The sequence below is a fragment of the Chiroxiphia lanceolata genome, chromosome 1, assembly GCF_009829145.1.
Source record: "Chiroxiphia lanceolata isolate bChiLan1 chromosome 1, bChiLan1.pri, whole genome shotgun sequence".
Lineage (NCBI taxonomy): Eukaryota > Metazoa > Chordata > Aves > Passeriformes > Pipridae > Chiroxiphia > Chiroxiphia lanceolata.
Genome location: NC_045637.1, coordinates 48291869 through 48315347, shown reverse-complemented (window position 1 = coordinate 48315347; position 23479 = coordinate 48291869). Strand labels below are relative to the sequence as shown.

Below are 23479 nucleotides of genomic sequence, written 5' to 3'. Positions count from 1 at the left end.
TATTGCGTCTGAACACTTTACCGTAACAAGTAGTGAAACAGCAATGTTACATCCTCATTCTCACATAGGGCCATCAAATGGAAGTTGTTTATATGGATCCCAACAACCCACTGCCTGATCGTCAATATTACGGGCGTGTGCAGCTGGTTGAGGTAAGAACTGAAGAAGGAAGGGCCTTCTCTTTTCTTCCCAGTGGGGCATAAAAAATACACAGGTAATATAAATACACAGGTAATATGTGCAGAAATACCAAATACTTGATAATGGTAGTGAATATAAACTTAAATACTGTAGACCTTAAATATGAACAACATTTTTTCTCTCTCTTTACTGCCACATTGAACCTGGGTTCTGGTTCATGTCACCTAAATTTGACACCTCTGAGCTAGGCATCTTGTCCAATTTAGCCCTTAGAACTCCCCTCCAGGGCTAGTGGAGTAATACTGAATCAGTCATCAATGGAAGATGATTCATTGCAGCCTCAGACTGTACTTAATAGGGATGGAATGAACTGGTATCTGTTTTCCTTGGTGTCTAGTTACCTAGTTTAGAATGGGCGTCCAACTTTCAGGTAGGTGAATTTAACAGGGATTATTCCTACCTTAAATCCATGCTCAGAAGATCAGACTGGGTTATTTATTTCTCTCTCATATGTAGGCAAAAAAGATGTTTCTTCAAGCCAGATTCCATTTTCAGTAATGCTGCATCCATTAGCAGCAAGACAGCATGTGAAGGCATCCCTGAAAGATTGGATTTCTAAGACTTAACCTACCTTAGAAGTAAAAGCATTTTCCTCCATTCTTGTATGGTTCGGAGGGTGATATCTCAAAGAAATTTGGATGACTGAAAAGGAACCTACAGGCTTCTTCACTTCTCATTACCTCAAAGACATACATAGCTTGCAAAGTAAAGGCAACATCCGTTTTTATGCTCATTATTCTTTTTTCCACACATTCTATGTTTATTTTCCCGGCCCCTATTTCACTCCACCCCAGTTGGCACTGCAAGGGTCTGTTCCATGGACCTTTTCTCCCATTTCCTGTACTCCAGTCTTTGCAGATACTCTTTTTAAGAAGCTGCAGGGCTGTGCTCATTTTGTACCCTTAATGCACAGGGAAACTTCAGGCATGCCAGCAACAATAACCCTGTATCCAGAGAGGAACTGATGATAGTCCTGTCCAGACTGGATGGCTTACACATCAGAGGCCTTTACTTCACGGAGACTCAGCGGCTGACGCTCGGTGAGGTTGGGCTGGAAGAAGCCACCAGTGCAGGAAGCGGCAGCATTGCGTACAGTGTAGAGACGTGCTCCTGCCCTCCGGAGTACACCGGTGACTCATGTCAGGTAGGAAACGTTTGCCTCCATACAGTACCATTATCTTCTGTCTTGCCTGCAGCTAGACATACTGCCTTCGTTAGAGGAACAGGCTAGTTATTAAAGTAATTAAGCGTGCTTCTTGTAAGCCTGTGCACTTTCAATGGCTCAAGTGCTTTCGCTGTCTAAGAAGCACTGTAGAGTTATTCAACTCGTGATTGCTTTTGTGGAGCTGTGAATGTCATTTTACATGTGTAAGGCACTATAATGATGGATTCTTCTGTGGTGCCCTCTGAGAGGCTGAATAATCTCAGTCAACACATACCTTAATGAAGAGAAGGTCAGTATTGACTTGATCAAAGTTTGTGAGATCATACACAGTGGAGAAGATTCCTGGTGTTCCTTATTTTAGCTGGGTCCAAGGGAAGTAGCATGAACCTAGATAATTCTACTGTATTTCTAGGAAAATATTTGAAATCTGAAATTAACATATTTGCAAAAAAAAAATTTGGAGATACTTTTTGAAAGATAATGTAAACATTGCGAAGTAATACTGTTACCTGAAGACTGGTGAAATCCTAACCACAGCTGTATATCCTGACCCTGATGCTGTTCCTGTAGCCGTAATTCTTTTGGTTGTCTTTTTGCTTAGCTTAGAGCTTGACTGTTGCCATGTGTAAGCACCCAGTGCAGCAGAATAAAGTACTGGAGAGATAAGCAGTATGCAAAGTGCACAAAATATGAGAAATTACTCTCAGAAAATGGTTGGTGTTACTATAAAGCAATAATTGCTGTACTAACCTTGCAAAAGTTTTTTGAAATGAGAATGAACGAATAATATCTAGACTGGAGCAGCTGCAGAGAGTCTGAACAAAAATATGTATGTCTGGCTTACATTTCATTTGTGCATCCACTGCTCAGGGCAGCTATTCATCATCTCTCAAATACCATTTTGGAAATATTTTTTATTTTTTCATACATTTGGTGTTCTGTACCACTCACAAATTGATGAGCGTTGACTGAACTTACTAGTGCCGTTGCATTGCTTTCAACATACTGCCTTGATAAACCAAGCGTTTGGGTTTTTTTAATGTAGCCTGGTGGAAATACAAAGCCAAAGGAAATGACCAAGACACTCACCTGGGCGATTGGTAAGCCCCGTATGTTTATACAGCATTACTCAGGCAGTGATTTACTGCTGCAATCACCCAGCTCTGTCTGGCTGCCGTAGGTGGGGAGGAGGTGATGCCTGCCCCACCCCGACTTAGGTATATATTGAGCTACAGGAACTGCAGGGTTACTTGTTAACCTCAGGAACAGTAATGTGTGCTGTACGACTTGACTCACGTATAAAGTTTGAAGGTGGGGCCCATCACAGCACAGAGCCTCATTAATCTGAGTCAGAAGCTAGAGAAGAAGGGAGTGTATAAGAGAAGGAACGGGTGAGCAGCGAAGCGATAGCAACGTATGTCCGCAGTGGGGCCAAAGTAAAATGATGGCCCAAGCACAGAGGCCAAGGAATGTAGGATGGCTGGTTGTCACGTTAGTGTCCCTGGGGCATTGTTTAACACAAGATATGCAACAGAGGCTCTCTTATCCCCACCTTCTGGAGAGGAGTCAGCAGCAACAAGTTCAAACGGATTTTTACCCAAGACAGGTAATTTGCTCATTTTCGCTTGCTTCCTTCTTTCACTTTGTTTTTAAATTAACTAATTTGGTAACAACTTAGGCATTACCTAATATAAATGTAATGAGAAGGCTAATCTTATATCTCAAAGTACTTTACCAACAAAAGTATGTGCAAGAGTTTCTTTTAAATTGCTGTTATTTCAAAACAATGATCCTAAATACAGAAGCACTTGAAGGTGCCGAAAGAGAGCTTTATCTTCACATGGAATCAATTTATCATTTGTGTGGAAACCACAAATGCTGCTTCAAAAACAAAGCGCCTAGGTACTCCAAATCTGTCCTTTTAAACACAGCATAAACAGAAAAACAAAAGGTTGCACAGATATTTTTCCAAATGCATCTGGATATGTTTTTAAAAGGTACGATTCATTTTACTCTCCAAAAAAAGACTGTAAGTAAATAAAATTCATATGTATTAGGGCCTATATTTTACTTAGTCATGCTCTTTAATGTATTTCAGGCCCTGGTTTCTTCAGAAGCTGTGTATATTGGCTCCCTGTTGTTCAGGGAACATGTTCACCCTTTTAAAAATGTATCTGAAAAACTTCAAAATGTCTATTCTAAATTTAGTCCTTGCTCACACTGAAGTCAGTATTTGAAGTTTTTGATGGTATTAGTATTTTGTATACTTTTTTTTTTTTCATTTATCCTATATGTAAAGAAGGCAAAGGTGCCACTAGCAACAGTTGCTTAAACAGCAGTCACTCGTTATTCCTTTTGGGATCTGCTTTCTGAGAGGCTTTTCCTCCTCTGGCAGTTCTATCTATTGATAAATTCTTTTCAGGTTAATCCTGCCTCTGCATAAATACTTACACCTTGAACCACTGGAACATGATTTGTGACACCATCCCACAAACCCTTTGCTCTTCAGATTAGTCCCATCAGTCTTGGTGGTGCAATTATTGTGAGAAAAGATTTATGGCTTTAAAGTTCAACTGTCGCTTGTTTTCTGCATGTTGTTGGGGCCAGCCCCTAACTGTGAGGTAGGGATGAGTATAGGTACAGCACAGAAGTACATTCCCGGAGGTGGGAACCTGGGAGGTGCTGGCTTCGTGGGGAGCACAGCTTTCTCCCCACTTCCATACAGCCTCTGATCTTCCTTGCACCACACTAGCTTAGTTCCTAGTGAAAAGGAGCTAGGGAATGGAAGGGATAGACTTATGTCTAGTCACTTTTGGTGTGTTTGTTGTGAGCAGAGTATGTGAGCAGAGAAGGTGGGTGTGAATTTTTGAATGGGTCTGTGCACAGGAGGGCTTCATGCTCACAGGAGGAACTCCTTATGCTTTCCCTGTCCTTGGCAAGCAAGAACCGGGTTTTAACATATGAGTTACTACCTTCCTGGTGTAGGCTAATAAACCTGATGTCTCTTGCTTCATTCATAATGTCCCTCTGGTTCAGCTCTCTGCTTAAATCCAACTGTGATCTGACAGGCTGTGCTTCTGCTCCTGTGTTCTCAATAGCTAAACATTCTTCTCATGCTTCCCTGGTCTCCAGGGCAAGCCTGTACTTAGAAATTAGATCACTGTATATTTTATTACATCACCTAGCTGTGTGTCTAGGCATGGCTTTGTGTAGCTCTTGGTAGACTTACTGTGGAAGTCATGAGGAATATATGTAAAAGATATCTAGAATTATATCCAAGGAATAGATCATAGTGAAATTATATATTGAGATTTCATATAACCACTAGTTAATATGTGACATTTCCATATGTTCTTCCTAAGATTCACAATACAGTATTCTCATAGTCAAATGTTTTTCTGTGGTTTAATAATCGTATTCAACACCTTTGTACATAGCCACAGGAAACGTGTTTTGCTCAGTGGTTAGTGAAAATTATTAAATCATCACTACCAAAATGTGTAAAGAGCAGGGGTTCAGCTGAAACTTCATCTCCATTCATTGCTATTTGCTGCATTAGAATAAAGGAGCTTGCAAAGAAACGTATTGCTTTACTCCTCCTTGGAAATGGCAAACATTTCCAAAATACACTTCCCATAACGTGTTCTTTCCACTGACACTCACTAATTTTTTTCTCTCTGCTTACTGCCTAGGAATGTGGCCTTGGATTTTATCGTGAGAATAAAGGATTATTTGCTGGACGCTGTGTGCCCTGCAACTGCAATGGAAATTCAAATAGATGTCAAGATGGTACTGGAAAATGTATTGTGAGTAACTACGAAAATTCAGAAATTAATGTGAAGAAAAGGAGAAAAACTCATTTATCTTACTGTAGTATGGGCTATGCAGTATTGTTAAATTCCAAGCAACTAAAAATAATCCTTCTATGCCTCATTCTCTAAATTTTGTATTGTTAATGAGCTTAAGATGCATACACTTAAATGTATATTTGACATAACTGTGGGTGATTGGAGTAATTCGTGTCCTTGTTTTCAGTTTTTTTCTTTCCCCTGTAATTTTTGTTAGGTCCTGGTACAAAAAGGTCACCAAATTAGTACTTTTGGAAGCTGTTGTAGTTATTTTTAATAAATATGGGTCTTATCCTGGCATATGCAGTCTTTAGTGTTATAAAAATATACTAAGATTTGCCAATGCCGATAAACAGGACTTTTGGACATAGCACAGTCTTTGCAGAATCTCTTGTTTAATCAGCTTCAGTGTATCTCCACAAACTTCAATCTATAGGTAGATGGATTAAAAAATATTGAACTAAGTAAGATGAGATAATAAAAGCTAGATTAAGTAGAAAGTTTTAGCTGTTACAGAAGGTGTAGTGGGGCAGATTTTGCTCCCTGGCACACTGTATTAAACCCAAAGCAGCCTCATGGGAGTGGATCAGCCCTTGTAGGAATGGAATTGTGACATTTGGCTGACTGTGCTTCTCCAGTTTATACCATGATACTTCTTTGAATACTTTGTTCTGAAAAATTCCCACTTTAAAACTTTTCAGTAATTTTTCATTTACTGTATAAACAAAAACCGTGCCAACATCTTTCACAGTCTGTCTTTTCTGTTACTTCTTCCTTGTTTGCACTGCATCCGTTCTGCCTGCGGCGCATTCCTGTGCGTTATGTCATTTCCCCCGACTTCATCTGAACCAACCATGTTGCTTTGATGGGAACCATAAACCAATTCAGCACATTCTGGGGGATGACTTACAGGCTGCTGCTTTGGAGGGGCAGGGCAGGCTGTGACAGGAAAGTGCTGCAGCAGAGCAAGAAAGATGAGGAAGTTTCACTTCAGATTAGAATTATAAAGGCAAATTTTACTTTCACCTCATGAAGTATGTGACTTAGATTTCTCTTTATCCCCTCTTTCTCACAGCTGGAGTAACTTTCAGATAGAGCTAAATCAACCCTTTGCCCAAGGACAAGATTTAGGGCAAGCAAAGTCATCCAGAATAACGCAGTGAAAAATGAAAGCCCTGAGGGCCTGTATTTCCATTATGAGCCTCCGCCTAACCGTGAGCAAGTTCATGTCTCTGTAGAAGAGCCATGGGACAAAGACCTGATGTGGGGCAGAGAAGAAAAGGAGCTTCCCATTGAGAAGCCACCAAGTTCCACATCCTAAGAGCAAAGCTCGTTCTCTTGGCTTCCTGCTCCTCACCTGGAGCCCCAGGCCCCAGTACCTACATATATCAACGTCCTTCGAGTGTCAGCCTCCAGAGAAGGCTTTGTGAGGGAGGATAAGACCAGGCTGGCTCCTTCCCCTGTGGTAGCAGTGCCCTAGCTCAGGCAATCACTATCCCACTGCTGCATACCAGTGGAAGGAGAGGAGTGTGCTGCTGCATTGCTGAAAGCAGGGGAGAATGGAGGGCAGGAGGAGGTGGAGAAGACTGAAAGGCTGGTTCTTATGTGTGGGGAAAAGCCAGCTCTCTGCCATTAATCCGGCTTTGTGATCCTTGTGGTCCCTGCCCTTCCTCCTGGAAGGCATGTTCCCTCAGCAGCACTATGCTGCTGAGACTTGCTCATCCCATGACATGTTGCTTCATGTCATGTAACCCCATGTGTTTCATATAACCTCAGCGTTTCTGTTGTGGCCCTGACACACTCTACTCTGACCTCCTTATACCATATGGGTGCATACACAGTCAGTTGGGAGTTTTCCTTTCAGGATTTGCAATACTTGATGGTTTGGAGATCTGTGACTCCAGGGCTGTCTCTGACCCTGTGAAACTTGAAGGAGGACCCATGAGGAAGCTGCTGCTCTGGCTTTATTCCACTGTGCCTTGGGACCTCCAGCCCTGATATGCCATTTAACTAGAGGAGCAGCATGGCACATTTGGAGTGTCTTATGTGTGAAATAGCTTACATTTTCTTTGCAATTACAGAATTGCTTCAGTTTCTGTAGACAGAGTGAGCAAAACAAAAAGCCAGGAGATAAACTTCAGGGGATAGGAGGAAGTTGCTCCAAATTGAAACCAACACATATATTTTTAAATATGTCTCTTTTACTCTTTTTGCAGTTAAATTTATTCTTCAGGATTATAAAAATTGACAGTAATTATTCAGAAACAATCTGAATTTTCCATTAGGTTTTTGCAGGAATATATGCACCAACTTTTATAGAGGCCACACTTTAAAATTATTCCTTTTGCAAACATAGTGTCTTTGTGTTACTTGTTGTTTAATTTCATGTTAAATGTCTCATATATTAACTGGAGCTTTTACTGTTCGTTCCCAGAACCTTTCATAATTGAGCCACAGATTTAGGTCTTTAACCAAAATGAAAACAAATTAGGGGTTACTACCTGCAGAGTTTGAGGGAAGGGCTGTTGATGTGGTTAAGGGAGTCTGGGTATGAAGAAATGTGGAGGAGAATGGAGTGTAAGAGGAGATGGGAGAGACAGAACTATTTCTCATTCATAGGGAAAAATGGCCCTCTACTGCTAGTCATGGTAGTAGGGCTTAAAACACAGCCCTGAGCTATCAAGGTCCCTGAAATGGAAGCATAATTTGCTCAGTAACCTCTTCCAGCCAATTTCCCACTTTATTTTTTTCCATCTTTCGCTTTATTTAGTGCACCCTCAGCTCTGTGGGACGTTGGATTAGTCTGTTGTGCACTGAAGACAAACAGCTGTAGAATTTGGGAGTGTGAATGCCTCTTGAGTGTTGGTCACTTGGAAATTTTATGGCTACTTATGTATTTTTATGCCGCCTGTGTATTTGAACAACTTCTATTTTAAATTAGCATGAATTTAGGTAATGCAAAAGCAACTTGCTCATTCTGTCCCCATAAAATATAAATGTGTGACAATTAGACAGCACCAGAATTAAGAATTTTTCTAAAACAAAATGTAATTTGCAACAATTTTATCATGGAAAAAGTAACTCAATTGCATCAGTTTCAATTGTATTCCTTGTCTTTGCTTTTCATTATTTCATTATTTTATTATTTCATTGTTTATTCCAGTTACCCCAGATACCAAGTAACACATGCACTGGAGAAACTACGTGAAATTCTGTTCTGATCTGAATATATTAAGAGAAACAATTTTTGAATTAATTTAATGGGATTTTTTTAAAGAATATACTTGGGCTCAATTCATTGCATGCTTTTAAATTATATCTGCCTTCTAATTAGTGTTAAGATGCGAAACTTAAACGTAGTGGTTTTTTTTAATTGGAATATCAAGACATAGAGAGTGTTTTAATGGAATGTTCCTTAACTAACCATGCACCTGATTGAATTTCCTTAAAAATATGTTTAATTCGGCTTTTATCAGTTGCTTTTCCACAATAGGGAGGAACTTGTGCTTTCTGTGGTTAGAAAATTGACTGAAACTGCTCTGTCCTGGTTGTGAAGGCAATATGGCAATAAATGCTTGATTATGTGGAGGGGAAAGAAAATATCCTCTGAGTAGATTAGCTGTATTTTTTTAAAAATAGTAAAGTCATACTGAGTGATAAAGCACTGCTAACTGTCTTGCTTGTTTCCTTTTCAAGAACTGTCAGTATAATTCTGCTGGGGAGAAATGTGAGCACTGTAAAGATGGTTATTTTGGAGATGCCACTCAGGGTTCCTGCCGGATGTGTCCTTGCCCCTATACAAACAGGTACAGTAAAAGCTTGTAAGAAGTCAAGGAGGGGAGGGGAAAAAAAACATGAGAGAAAAAACCCAAACCATAAGCCCAAACTCTGCTGCCATAGGCAGATAATAATCTCCTTCTGTGTTCTCATATTGCCCAACATATTGTGGCATCAGACCCATTTGAGACACATTACACCAGCAGTAACTTGGTAGTCTGTCTCACAGCTTTGCCTTTTTTAATGAGCTGAGTGTTCTAATTCTCACTCAGACCCTGAACTTTAAGTTTATGAGTACACCCTCAGCTCAGTGGGACATTGGATGGGCTTCAGAGGCATGCTGCTCACAGCCTTGGGGAACCCCAGGCAGTTGTAGTGGGCTTACATACAAAACCACAAGTAATTCCTTCATAATGACAAATGTAGGATGGAAGCCCTTTCCCTTATTGGGCATATCCAGGATCTTTCTTGTTTACTGAAATGCAAGATGTTTAACAGTATTACTCTGGCTAGGAGATAAGTAACGACAGTGAAACAAGCCTTTTATATGAATTCAGAAAAATTAGTAAGATGCAAAAATAATATAAAAACATTCAAGCTCTTAAGCATGTATTTAGAACTCTGAAGGAGTGTGGTTGCTCTTCACGTGGAAGCTCTGTTGGAAGTGTAAACATGCTAAGCTGAAAAAATGAAACTTCCTTGGATCTAATGAGGTTGACAGGCTTTTAAAATTGGGCAATAAATTGCATTTTAAATGCGCAGTATGTTTAGGCACATTGTCATTGTTGGTCAGTTTTGAAATGTGTTAAATAAAACCAAATCTTTTTTTTTTAATTAAGCTATAAATTGTTAAAGGCACCACATAATATTTACCAGGTGCATTAGCAAACACCAACTAACCTTAAGTAAGAGATTTACACTATCAGACAATAGACAGGTTTTTCATTTATCAGAGAACTCTCTGATTGATCTAGTTTTGACAGCCTCTTCTGCAGGTTCTTGCCTGAAGCTGACTGAACATGTTTTAAGAGTGCTGAAATACCTAGAGAGACCATAAACCTATGCAGTTTCATAGCTGCACATTAGGGTAGTGAATCTCATTCCTGACATAGGAAATGCACCCCACTTGGCATTTTTGGAGTTGCAGTCTTCCATCTAGTAAAATTATATGCAATGCTTAGTGCAGACATTTGTCTTTGATACACAGACTTGCTTTATCCAACTGTTCATAGATTAAAAAATTAAAATAGCAAACATGGCCTGCCCCACCTCATCTCCTGCCTTCTCCTTCCTGAACATTGGACAAAATAATGGTTTCTCTCCAAGTGAAATTTGAATCCAGATAATTCTGCTAGAAAGAGCAGAGAAAAATGTTTATTGTGTTAACCGGATATTCCCTAGATATTCCAAACATGCTGCACAACTTCACTCAGCCTTGGTTAAAAATACCCTAAACAATATGAGCCATGTAAAAATATCCACTAATGTTGTCATCCGTTAAAAAGGAAGAAAAGAAAAGAAAAGCTATACAAACAGGAGGAAATGTTGTCTAGCACAGGGTATTGATTCTTGCCTACTGAGATAAAATAGCTACCCAGACTTGTTTTATTTTATGACATCACTACTAAGGTTTATTTTAGACTTTCCTTTGGGTAGTGCACCATTAATAGTCACTCCACAGGGTCAGGAAAGGATTATTTTTTAGTCTAAGGGAATAATTTACACAAAAAATATGAAATTTCAAAGAATTAGTCACAGTAGATTATCTAGAGGCAATTAAATTAGCTGAGAAGTACTTTGGTGGTATAAATACTTTTTAATCTGAAAGTCATTAAACTGAACCTCAAGAGTGTAAAACCTATTTGATGATGTGCTAACGATAATATTTTCTTCTTCTCAAAGATTTGCAACTGGCTGTGTGGCAAATGGTGAAGAAATTCAGTGTCTCTGCAAAGAAGGTTATACCGGAGTTCGTTGTGAACGGTAGGTGACTTGTTTCTCAAAACTAAGGTTTTTGAGAGGCACTATAAAAAGAAGTATGTCTGTATTGGGTAATACATATAGACATGTGGTAATATTGGGTAATATATGTCTGTACTGGGTAATATATATGGACATAGTATGCACATGCTTAAGGAGTAGCTATTTATATGGAGAGCTGCTAAAGTGTGGTGCTCTAGTGTAATTCCAGTAATAAACCCAATGCTTCCTTGAAGAAATGAAAGCAATTCTCCACAGACTAGTGACTACACAATTTTTACCAAAAAGAGAAGTGTCATCCTCTTTGCTTAACTGCCCTATGCCTTACCTTATCCTGCACTCTGGTAATAATAATTTCCACTTCCTTCATCCCTTTTCAGGTTAAAAACATCGTCCTGTTTCCTCCAATGTACATGATGGTGTTTCAGTGGTCTTAATTATCCCACAGCAACCATGTAACATTTAGCACCATACCCTTGATCTAAAATCATTCTGATGTGATCCACAGCTGGAGCATACACACACCAGGCTGAAGCCATCTCTTTTGCTGGAACATTGCAGCAGTTGGGCAAAGCCAAGGAGGAACAACATGGCAGTTTGAGGCAGGCAGATGAACCAATTTCACTGAGTTTCAAATCCAGGGAGAACTTAAGTGTAATGGAATGGTGTTGTGTGGTTTGGAAACTTGAGGCCAATAAGTCATGTTGTCTCATCTGTAGACAGGACCTCAGTAGGACACTGTCTTGTGCTTCAAGACTGTTATCTTAGACATCTAATCTGCAGGTTATAGAGACTTTCTCTTCTAGATATAGCTATACGTCAGCTACTCATCATGGCCCTTTGATCCCACATTACCAATCTTATAGGTCTTAAAACAGAGTGACTTCTAGGAGTATTAGCTAGCCAGTCTGGACAATATATTTTACCTGTGAAATATTTAGAGATCATGCACACAGACTGCTTTGCTGACAGGTGGCAAAAGGAGGTATCACCCAGCCAGAAGGGTGATGATTTCATTCAGTACCATTGCTGTTTGAAATCTCAGCTGTGCTTGCATTGTGATCTTCTTTATTACATGTTTTCTGATGGGATCACAGACCAGAGTGGTATGGTTTGCTGGGCTAAGCCTTGTCAAATTCCTTGTGTATATGTGTATCTGTGTGCACTGTATTTTTTCAGATTAAGTGAATTATTCCTATAAGAGCATTGTGGGAGTGCTGTTATTTTTAGAAAAAAATTCTGCAGCACTCACAAAGATATTTTTAGCATAGTACAGCGGATACTGTAAACCAAAAATATATCCTTTCTGTTTAAGTCAAGACATGAAATTAAAAGTTCTTGAAAGTTTCTTCAGGAGAATAACTGGGATTTTTTCTCAAGGAAAAGTATGTTTCACAAAAGTAGCTTCAAATATTTAATCCAAATTACGTGTATCTCTTTATCTAGCTGTGCTCCAGGATATTTTGGAAATCCACAAAAATATGGAGGCTACTGTCAGAAATGCAACTGTAATGATAATGGACAGCTGGTTAGCTGTGACCACCTGACCGGAGGTACGTGAGGGCCTGCAAACATGGGAGAGAGAGAGTGTTGTTTTCTTTTTAGGAAACAAAGAAGGAAGGTACTTGGATAAGCTGAACTGAAGGAAAGATACAGACTTAAAAGAAATGTAGATAATATTTTACAAAATGTAAGATTTCCTACAACATAACAACATAGTAATAGATGGGCTGTCCTGGGTCATCAAGTTTACCCTTGTAAGCCATTTTATCCTGTATTTCCCTTCATAAATACTACCAATTTTTTTTTTGTTTCATGGCTATGTTTTTAAATGCATCATAGTTCCTCTGCTGACATGGTTAAATTATATCATGCCAGTCTGTGTTGATGGACTTATGAAACTGAGCATTCTCAATATGCCTTGTTAAAATGTATTTGGCACAGATTAGTGACGTCTTTGGAGTCTGCATCAGGCACTGCCTTTTTAGGTATTCAAGCTAACTGCATTTACAGTGGAAGCTAGAAACTGACTTCAGGAGGCTCTTTTATAAATCCAGCTATACACTGCTGTGCTAGCTAAGATGTCTGTGATTTTCCCATAATCAGTCACACAGGTACTTCACTACTAGTAAGCTCTTATATAATACCATGGGCATATGTTTGCTTTATCTATTATAACTTTGAAGTAGAGGGCCAGATCCTACATTCCTCAGACTGTCTTTACCTCAATTCACCTCAGTCCCTTGGGATACTCCTTTCTATTCAGAAACACATAAGCTGCTGCTCCTGAAATGACCTTGATTCTCCCATATTTTCATTCTCCAAGAAAATTTAACTTTTCTTTCCCTGTAGACAGATTTTCCTCCTCTTGTGTTAATGAAGTTTCCAACTATTAACTCCAAATATTTCTCTTTCAAATTCGCTCTTCATTGCTCTGCATTGCTGTTCACACTGCAGTCTAGTAACTGCAAGGATCACATTATCTTTCTTTGGCCACAGAAATTAGAAAATCAGCAGGTGATGTGAACTGCTGTTGGCAGCTGGTGCAATTTTTCAATAGCTTGTTCTCATTTCACATTTCATCATTGAGGTAATACATCTCTATTATATTTATACCTTGTATGGAACAGATCCAACCAGTGTTTGATGTTTTATCATTCTTTTCTTTTTGAAGCAAGAGTTTGCTGGCACAAACTAATCCGTAGGGCAAAATTCAACGAGCCAGTTTGTTTTCCTCCAACTATACATTCTGATCAGCCATCTCTTTCTCTGCATTAGGAATAAAACCCTCTGTGATCATCGGCACAGCATGTTCTAGAAGGTTTCTTTTGCGTGATGTTCGGCGCTTGGCCAACACTTCACCATTTCTTGGCTGATGCTGTTTGTTCACAAGCTGTAATAATAGTTTTATTTAATTGGTACTTCACAGCGACAGCTGAAATGTGTCTGGTGTTAGCTGAATTACACAACAGCAGAATTGCATGGGTATTTGAATTTCAAAATAATTTCCTTCATTCTCTCACAAATATATTCTTTGTGACTTGTCTGCTTTTGGCAGCAACGATCACTACCAATCCCATTTAACTTCCTGATGATTTAATGTGCAAGTGCCAAAGGAGATGGCACATCTAGGCAGTTTGTTCCAGGCTGTTTCATGCTGCTGTTAAAGTTCAGGTCCAGTTTTATCCCTGTACCCTCTCACAGTTGCAAGCTGTTGTTGACTGTTGACAGCAGCAGCCTATATCGAGCACATCCTTTTCCTGCAGAGTAAAAGACATTGAATGGTTAGGGTTGGAAAAGACCTCCAAGAGCACCAAGTTTAAGCTTTGACCAACACAGCTGTTTTCATTTTCAAGAGGAGATGATATTTTGGCAGTAAGACCAACCCTGTAAAAGGGACTTGGGCATCAAGATGGGGAAGATTCCTGTTATCTATGTAATATGATTTTTAGGAGCCAGTTCCTCTCCTTCCTCCTAGAAGTTAGGATCCCAGGATGTTACAATTCCACATGCACTTGGGGATTGTTAAGCTTCTCGTAACAGGGTTCATAAAGCAAATGAACAAAACGAAAGAGCACTGTGGAGATGCAGTTACTTGTGCGGGCTTGTTGAAAAGTCTGAGGGCAATGTTTGTTATATACCACCTCTGTCTGTGGTCCAAGCTCCATGCCTTGGTTTATATAAAATGCCTCCTTCCGTGCATACACTGTGGATTTCTCTCAAGCTTAATTAATACCTAAATCTTGCAAGCTGTGACAGGTATGAAGGAAATCCATAAATATTTCTTAGTTCGTTGTGGGTGAGACATTCTTTGGGGAATCAGATTCTGTGGTTTGAACATGGATATTAACGTAGATAAAGGAGTTTGAACTTACGTCCAGGGTAAAATGCTTTAACAGTATAGTCATAGAATAATAAAATATCCTGAGTTAGAAGGAACCCATAAGGATTATTGATGTCCAGCTCCTGGACCTGCAGAGGACAGCCCCATGTGCCTGAGAGCAAATACATACTCATGTTGAAAAGCTTCTTGAACTCTGTCTTGGCTCCAATGCCCCTGGTGTTATTCTAGGCAAATTCTAGGAATACATTCGGCACACTTGATATGAGAGGGCCTTCTGCTGCTACCCAAGTGGCATATATTAGGGGATTACACTAAGTTTCCTTTGAGGGATGGAAAAGGCATTGCCTACAGCAAGGCATAAGTGGGAGCGAAATGTTTTGGCATGTTCAAACCTTCTGGGCATTTCAGATCATTGACAGTGAGCGTAGATTTATGGAAGGGCAGCACTGTGTTTTAATGGCTGCCAACCATGAAAACTGAGGGCAAAAATGAAATAGTATTTCCATAAGAAAACTTTGGTTACTAATGACAATCTTGTCATTTCAGAATGTTTCAATAACGAACCAAAAGATGTGGATCCCAATGAAGATTGTGACTGTAAGTAATAAAATAGAACTTCGTTTGGATTACTTTCAGCTGGTTTCAGATGCATATAGCCCTTTTAAGGGCTACAGAGTTTAAAAAGGACTGGAGGTATCCCATAATAAACATTTTAAAAGCAAACATTCAACCAAACACTTGGAAAAATGATTAAAGAGGCAGTCAGCTATTCAGATGTAAATGGGATCTCCTTATTTCTGGCTTTGGTCACTTTCCTTTATACTGCAGGCTTTGTTGTTGCCTTTGTTCTTTAGGCAGCACCAGATGACAACCTTCAAAGCATTTCCATTGCATCTCACTTATTAATGTGCTCAATGAAATGTTCTCTGTGTCAAATATCAACGATATTTATTGATTTCCATTGCTCGTGCTCCCTCCAGCTTGCGATAGCTGTGTGATTACACTGCTGAAGGATTTGAGCACAATAGGTGACGAGCTTCAGCTCATTAAGTCTCAGCTGCAGAATGTCGATGCAAGTACCCACACGCTGGAGCAGATGAGACATCTGGAAACACGCATCAAGGACTTAAAGGTAGGCACACAGAAACAGAAAAGTGGATTTCAGATTAAGCGGATAAGAAATGAACCCAGAAGCTTAGGTTTTGTCAGTTTGCAAGGGGACGTGCATCAGCATTTGATTTCAAATACCAGATGCTGGCAGCACTGGGCTTCATTTGTTAGAAGATATCTGTGGTTTCTATGTCATGCTCTGAAATAGAATTTGTATCTCTGCTTTTTCTTAGGCCTGCTCCCCTTGAAAGTTATATTTCTGAGGTTTCCTTCTGGCTCTGTCTTTTTCAAGCACTTCATATCTCTGCATTACTGAAAAAAACAATATTCCAGTTGCCATTACTGAAATTAATTCTGAAAACATGTTTTTTAGTTGGAATAGCTGTTGCTATACTCACAAATAATAAAAAACAGGTTTTGGGAAGCAATTGGTGAGTTTTCGTGTCAGTAATGCTGCTTTTATTTACATTGGATAAAGGTCTAACCACATGAATGTTTTGCTTTTTGACTCCTGTGTATGGGTGATTTATTGGCTTATTTTTTCCTTTCTTTTCAGGTCTTATTGAACAACTACCGTTCTGTTGTTCATAATCAAGGTTCAAAGGTAGATGAGTTGGAGACAGAATTCACTAAACTAAATAGTGATGTAAATGCTCTTCAGGAAAAGGTGACTTACCAAATCAATTTAAAAATACATATCTTCTGAGTATATATTGGCATGCTGTATCCAGATATTTTTAATCTATTATTTTTTTTCCTTGCTAGGCTGAAATGAACTACAAAGCAGCTGAGAGATTATTTAATAATTTTGGCCAAACTCATCAGAAAGGAAAGGATTTGGTTTCACGAATACAAATAGTTGTCAACAATATACAAGGTAAAAAATAGTTTCTAACTCCGTAACATGATTTTTTTTTTATGGAATCTTTTCAATTTATTTACAATATTCTTAATTAAGCAGGAGAGGTTTTGTTAGAAAACAACTTCTTAAGTCAGAATTTAGTCATAGCTCTGGAATTCACTCTTCCTATTAGAAATCTAATATTGTAGTGGTTTAGACTTTGTTTTCCCCCAGAGGATAAGAAAAGTGGTAGACCCCAAGGGGTGGAAACCCCTGGAAGTTTTGAATTTCTGTCCAATGAGCGCTCCTGCAAAAAATGTAAACATATCACAACCAGACCGGAAGAGAAGGGTTGTAGTTTGAGGTTAGAAGAAGGTGGCCATGTTGTGAGCCACAAGGAAGGGGCTCTGAGCCCCACAGGGGGGGCTTTGGCCCCCCAGCCCCAGCTGGAGCCTGTGGGGACCTGGAACAGCATAATGCTGGGCTAGGTGCCTATAGTTATGCTGGGAGATGTTTTCTCCATCGTGGGCAGTGGCCGTGGCAGTGGCCGGAGAAAGCAGCAGCCAGAACTGAACCGAAGAAGCAACAAAGACATGCAGCACCAGAGAAGGGACTCCTGGAAGGAGACCTGAGGGAAGAAGAGTCAGCAGCTGAGTTCTACAGAGTTCTTGGGGGTAAGAACTGATACCAGACCCCCCAAACTCCTTTGAGACCTCCTGGAAGGAGGAAGTTGATAGACTCTTACTTGAAAGAGCCTTGAAGTGCAATGTGCACTGCAGAGAGGAGCTGAGAAGCTCGGACGTCCTGAGAGCTCAGCCAGGACGGTGTGGGAGGTTGGCCTTGAGGGCCCTCCCTTGCTGCAAGCTACAAAGAAGCTCGCAGCCTGAGACAGGGCACAGAGGCCCTGCAAGGAGCTTGAATCTCCTGAAGATACCAGACCGTCACGAAGACCCCCTGTGCTTCGTGATATGACGTGGTGATACAACCTTGTCTGGGGTGACGAAGCCCACGGAAGACCACTCGTTTGGAGAGACGAGTGGCCGAGGGGGATACCCCCCCTCGTGTGTGCTGGCAGAGATCCAGCTATCAGCTGCTACAAGAAACAGAAGAGACAGAGAGAGCCTGCTGCCTTAGAAGATGCTGCTGCTTAGTGACTGCTACTCTGAAGAAGCTGCTGCCCTGAGAGACTGGAAGGGATCTGTCCTTCTTTTCCCTCCTGGACTTTTATTTGGAGGGGAGAAGAGATCTGATCCATTGTAAATACTTATGTCATGGTAGAGATAGTTGTAGTCGTGTGTATAATGTATTGTAGTATTTATTTGTACAGTCATTGTAATATATTCCCTTTCCCCATTCTGAGTCTGGTTGTGTTTTGTCTGGAAAAAACCCATCTCACATTGGGTTGAGATGTGGGAGGGGGGATGGAGCTAGGGAATTGGAATTTGGGCTATCTCAAACCATGACAAATATATAATGTTTGTTTAGGAGCCTGCCTTTCCTATGGAGTGAATAGGGACAGAGAAGCTTCACCACAGGGACATTTAGAACAACAAATTGACTATCCTGACTTAAGTCTAACTTTATTCTGGGTTGCCATCATAGGCTCTTTAAAGTTAGAAGCTTAAAATTATTGCTGTGAAATTGGTCATTCGGGACAAATTTCAAGCTCAATGCCATCTTACTAGCTCTGGTTGTGTGACATGGGATACTTTTCATCTTAATAGAATTAATGCAAAATGGAGCAGCTTCATTAAGGAATTCAGGAATAGGCCTGTCTATTTCAGAAAAGAGATCTGCGCTGTCATTTGTGTCTTTTGAATAGGCTTGAGCTCATTCTCTCTTTGACTTTGACAATGCTTTTTTTTCAGTGCTCCTGGAACAAATAGCTGGTACAAATGCAGAAGGTAACAGCTTGCCCTTGGGAGATGCCTCTGAAGAACTGGCAGAAGCTCAACGCATGATGAAGGAGATGCGAAACCGTAACTTTGGCCAACTTCAAGCCGAGGCAGAGAAGGAGCGAACAGAAGCTCAGCTGTGTAAGTGCTTGTTCTCTCAGCTTCTTACTCTCCAGAAAGATCAGTCTTAAAACTGGAGCATTATTGATTGTTTGGGATGGAGTGCAGGGAGGGGCCTTTTGGAGTGAATCCCTGGGATCTGTAGCGGTTGTTAGTCAACAGGAAAGTGGTAGTTTTGGAGGGGATTTAAAGGCATTTTTAGTTTGTTTTGGAAGAAACTGAGTTGAGTTGGGGAAGAAACCCAGTAGATACTTCTTTTGTAATTAGATCAATCTCAGTAAAATAAAGATGTAGCCATTATAATACACCTATGCAGCACTTCTGTGTATTGTAATACGTAGGCTGTGGTATGTACAGCTATTTTAGAGAAATTACGGGTTTAATTTAACAACAGATTTTCAGAAGCTGCTAGAGTAGTTTGCGGGCCAGATCATACAAGGATTAGGAAAGTCAAAAGCTCTAGTTGCACTAGTTGTGCTCCCTTTTGTGTTCTCTACACGTTTGACTGGGACGTTCAGAAACTTCATTTCAGACATGAAAGACAGCAAGAACAGCAATGTCACAGGCGTATCTCCTAACCAGGGGCATAGCTGAGGAACGTAAGAGATTAAGAGTCATAGTTAGTTTCCCCCAACTTTGATACCTACCTCTGAGAAATTCTACTGTATCCTATTTTGTAGGCAGTGAAATAGCACTCTTAAGAGATTAATTTGATCTCTTTTGTGTTCCTGCTCTCTTTCAGATTACATGGGCCCATATCTCTCCATTGATTAAAGGGGAGACATTGATGACTACTGCAGTTGTAGATGTCTACATTGCAGTTGAAACTGTTGATGAAGTTGTGTTAGTTCCATATTATAAAAAAAGAAAATTATTTAGTATTTGCAGGTCAGCCTCACCCTTAGGTAATTTAGAAAATGTTTATTTGTGCTCTGTGTCTGCAGCAGTAAACTAGTGAGCAGATTTGATCCAGTGAGATGCTGAATACTGTCTCTGCTATAGTAACACTGAGATTAGCACTGCAAAGGATGCTCAGTGCACACAAGCACAGCTTTCTAATCCTAAATGTCAAGCCCTTTTGATTGAACTTTGTTCTGCTTCTCTTCTTCTCTGAAAAAAACTTTTCTTTTTGGTCCCAATACTGCAGTACTGACACGTATTAAGAATGAACTACAAAAGTACCACCAAGAAAATAATGGGCTTATTAAGGCTGTGAGGGATTCACTGAATGAATATGAATCCAAAATCGCTGACCTTCGTGAAGCTCTGAATGATGCAACAGGGCAAATCAAGCAGGCTGAAAACTTAAACAGAGATAATGGAGTTCTGTTGGAAGACATTAAGGTAATGTTGGGCTTCTGGAGAAGAAAGTTAGAACTCAGGAGATAAGAAGCTTTTGATTGCTGCTTTTGACCTTACAAAGCCAAGCAGCACTAATTCTGTAGGCTTTCTCCAGGGTCTCTTTCCATCATTTAATGTGTGTATGGATAGGTATAAATATAGTCTAGTCCCACTTGTGGCCTCTTTGTGTGACCAGGACAGTGTGACCAAGACATAACTCTGGTAAGAGCAGGGAAGAAGAGTCTCTTCCTAGCACTTCAGCTGCCACTAGTGGTTTTGTTTCCTATTCTAGATCAAATTCATGATGCTGATGTACTTCTTGTAGTAAGTGCTTTAAAGTATTTGGCTTTAGCAGCCATGAAAGATGGGAGCAGATATGTGTGCAATACTGTTAAATTATTTGGGATTAATGTTCTACAGAACTGCTTCTGAGGTCTCATCAGAAATGTGACAAGAAACACCTGTCCTTCCTGAGCAATGTTTGATTTTTAGAGATTTTTGATTATGGTAAAATAGTACAAGAAATGTGTGCTGCAGCACCCATTCTTTTAATTGTGATTTTGCTGAAATATATCACTGTTTCAGCACACTCATGTCCATACAGTTTTCTGACACTGCTTGAACAAAAGAATTCCTTCATTCAACTGTCCATTTTAATATTTAATTGAACCTTTGTGTTCATGGACTAGACATTATGCGTGTTCCATAAGTGTGCACAGTTGTGTTAAAAGATGGATGCGTAGGTACAGGTCTTACATCTCCTGATACACTTCTGTGGTAGAGAGATTTGACACGTTACAATGATAGAAGCCCAGCTGAAGAGAGTTACACATCCTTACCTGCAGCACCACTTGTCTGGCTGTGTTTGTGGTGTGCCATTATCCTAGAGCTACACTGTGGGTTGTCACAGGGCTGCCTGAGACCAAGGGGCTTCAATCCCCTCGAAGCTTTCAAGAAGATAAGGTGGGGAGATTTCACACCTCCTTTTTGGTAAGATTCCCAGATGAAGGGATAGTGTAACCATTTTATTCATGCTTTTCAAAGAACACAAAAGATCAAGGTAGTCACCAGGGAGCTGCTTTTAAAGTTTCCAGGTTTGAGATATCAGACACTTAGATGGCCTGTCTCGACAGTTCATCTCAGCTGACCCATACTCCTTTTATTTTGACTATTAGTAACTAAACTACTGCAGTCTGCTGTCCAGCTTTATGCTGTACTAGTGCAGACCTCCTGAGTTTTCCCTTCTAATAGGATAGCATTATTTCCTAAACATTAGAGGCATTTAACACAGCAACAGTACCTTCAGTAAATCCTACTGCCAGCTAGATTGAGTAGATATGGTTTTTCCTACCCCTTATTTTTAACTCAATCACATGTTGTTCAACTTTTCTTTTTCCCTCAGAAACGGATTGAGGAGACAAAGGTACAACAGAATGGTATCTTGAATGTTCTGAGCTCTGCCCGATCTTCCCTGACACAAGCTAACAGTGTACTTGGATTACTGCAAAAGAGCAAAGAGGTATAGTTTACCTTCTTAACACAAGGTTAAAAACCCCAATATCTTGCTGTCACTGTAGTGGGTAGCATAGCTGGGAGACGAGGCTTGTTTGAGCCTCACAACAAAGGATCTCACGGCCCATCCTGGATGAAAAAGGAGTGTGCCTGCACAGGTGTCTGTAAGGGAAGCTTGTTGAGGGTTGTGATCTGTCTGAGGAAGATACTGAACTGCAGATGTCAGAATCTGGGAGAAGGTCTGTGAGAAATACCATAAGCAGTTGTGATATTCTTGTATTTCTTTCTGGGCAATTGTTTTCAGCCACAGCCAGAGACAAAATAGTAGGCTAGAAGAGTCTTTGACTCAGTTTTTATGTAATGGGTCTGGAAGCATAATGTAATGACTAGCAGTTGTTTCCAATAACCTGCAGAGTAAGTTGGAACATGATGTTTTTCCCCTTGCTCTCCTCAGATGCAAAGTATATGTAACACTAAAGTAGACAAGTATAAAATCAAGCATGTACAAATAAAATAAAATAAAATTTTATCTTTATAAATCCATAGGAATATGAAAGCCTGGCTGCTCAGCTGGATGGAGCAAGGAAGGATATGAATGAAAAACTGACAAATATCTCATCAGCAAGCAAAGAACCATTGGTAGTGAGGGCCGAGGAACACGCCAAATCTTTGGAAGACTTGGCAAAACAATTGGAAGAGTATGTTGCCATTCCTATAATTGAGTAATTTTTGTACAGAGCATCCATGGTTGTAGTGGTCTTTCTGTAACTTCACTTGCTTTAATAACTGTTTGCAAAGTTACAGAGAAATTAAGTTGATCTTTTTCTGCTTCTTCACAATGTACGGAAGTTTTCTTTTTTCTCCACAAAACAGCTCTTCCTGTATTTTCACTGATTTTTTTTCCCCCAGAGGTGCAAACTCCCATAATACTGTTTTATACTGCTGCACTAACACTTCATTAACATCTTACTAACAAGAGAAAGTCCTCATGTACAGAGTAGGAAGATGTTTAGCATATTTTTTTTGTAGATATTTCCAGTACTCGTACTCAGGGATGCTTTTATGATATCAGTGAATTGAGGCAAATAATTGGAAGAAATGCTATCTTGGCAGTCTTCAGACACACCTGCTTAGCATTACTAAGGAAAAGACTTCCTATAGTTTTCTCATCCTTCCAAGGAATCTTCTAGAAAGACAAAAATATTATGAACTTGATAGGAATCAAGTGTTTCTCTCTCCATTTTTTGTACTTTGTGTTGGAATTATGGGAGTTTTTGGAGGCCTTCTGTGGTACATCAGAACAAAATGAAAAAAAAAAATGAAATCCTGATTTATTTTTTCCTGTGCAAATTATTTGCATTTGTCATTACACCAATTAGAAAACCTCAAAAAGTTAAATTCCGAAATACCTAACTCAGCTGGAAAATTCTTAGTGAAAACCCCCCACATTTTCATTAGTTTTTTTTGTTAGTTTTCAGTGTTATTTTTTTCAATTAAGACGACACTGTTCTCACAGATACAAGGCAGCTAATACTGGACAATTGTATAGTTCACGGGCAGTGGATAGAAGAGATTTTGTCTATGGTTTCTGATTCCAGAGCTGCTGTGCTGGTTCTTGCGGAAAACACGAAAGGTCTTGTAATTGTTCCATCTTTGTGCTTCATTAGGATGCTGAAGCACCCAGAGATGATCTGGAATCTACAGTTCTATGAATTCCTCTTAACTGAAGTGTATTTGGAGGGCTGTGATTGAGGTGCTGTATTGGCCATGTGCTTTGGTAAATTTTCTCCATCTTAATCATTTAAAGGCTGCTTTGGAGGCCCACAGTTGTGCTTTTCCACGTGC

General features: G+C 39.9%; 1 protein-coding gene across 1 annotated transcript in view; it reads left to right on the top strand.

The window, feature by feature from the left end:
- LAMA3 (laminin subunit alpha 3) overlaps positions 1–23479 on the top strand; it is a 118652-nt gene that overhangs the window by 75699 nt on the left and 19474 nt on the right. Inside the window, exons 42-55 of the mRNA XM_032680153.1 lie at positions 69–152; positions 1115–1345; positions 5059–5172; positions 8911–9020; positions 10894–10974; positions 12418–12524; positions 15362–15412; positions 15796–15947; positions 16482–16592; positions 16691–16802; positions 18635–18802; positions 19929–20125; positions 21525–21641; positions 22181–22332. Coding sequence (XP_032536044.1) covers positions 69–152; positions 1115–1345; positions 5059–5172; positions 8911–9020; positions 10894–10974; positions 12418–12524; positions 15362–15412; positions 15796–15947; positions 16482–16592; positions 16691–16802; positions 18635–18802; positions 19929–20125; positions 21525–21641; positions 22181–22332 — 1787 coding nt within the window. The remainder of the gene's footprint in view (positions 1–68; positions 153–1114; positions 1346–5058; positions 5173–8910; positions 9021–10893; positions 10975–12417; positions 12525–15361; positions 15413–15795; positions 15948–16481; positions 16593–16690; positions 16803–18634; positions 18803–19928; positions 20126–21524; positions 21642–22180; positions 22333–23479) is intronic.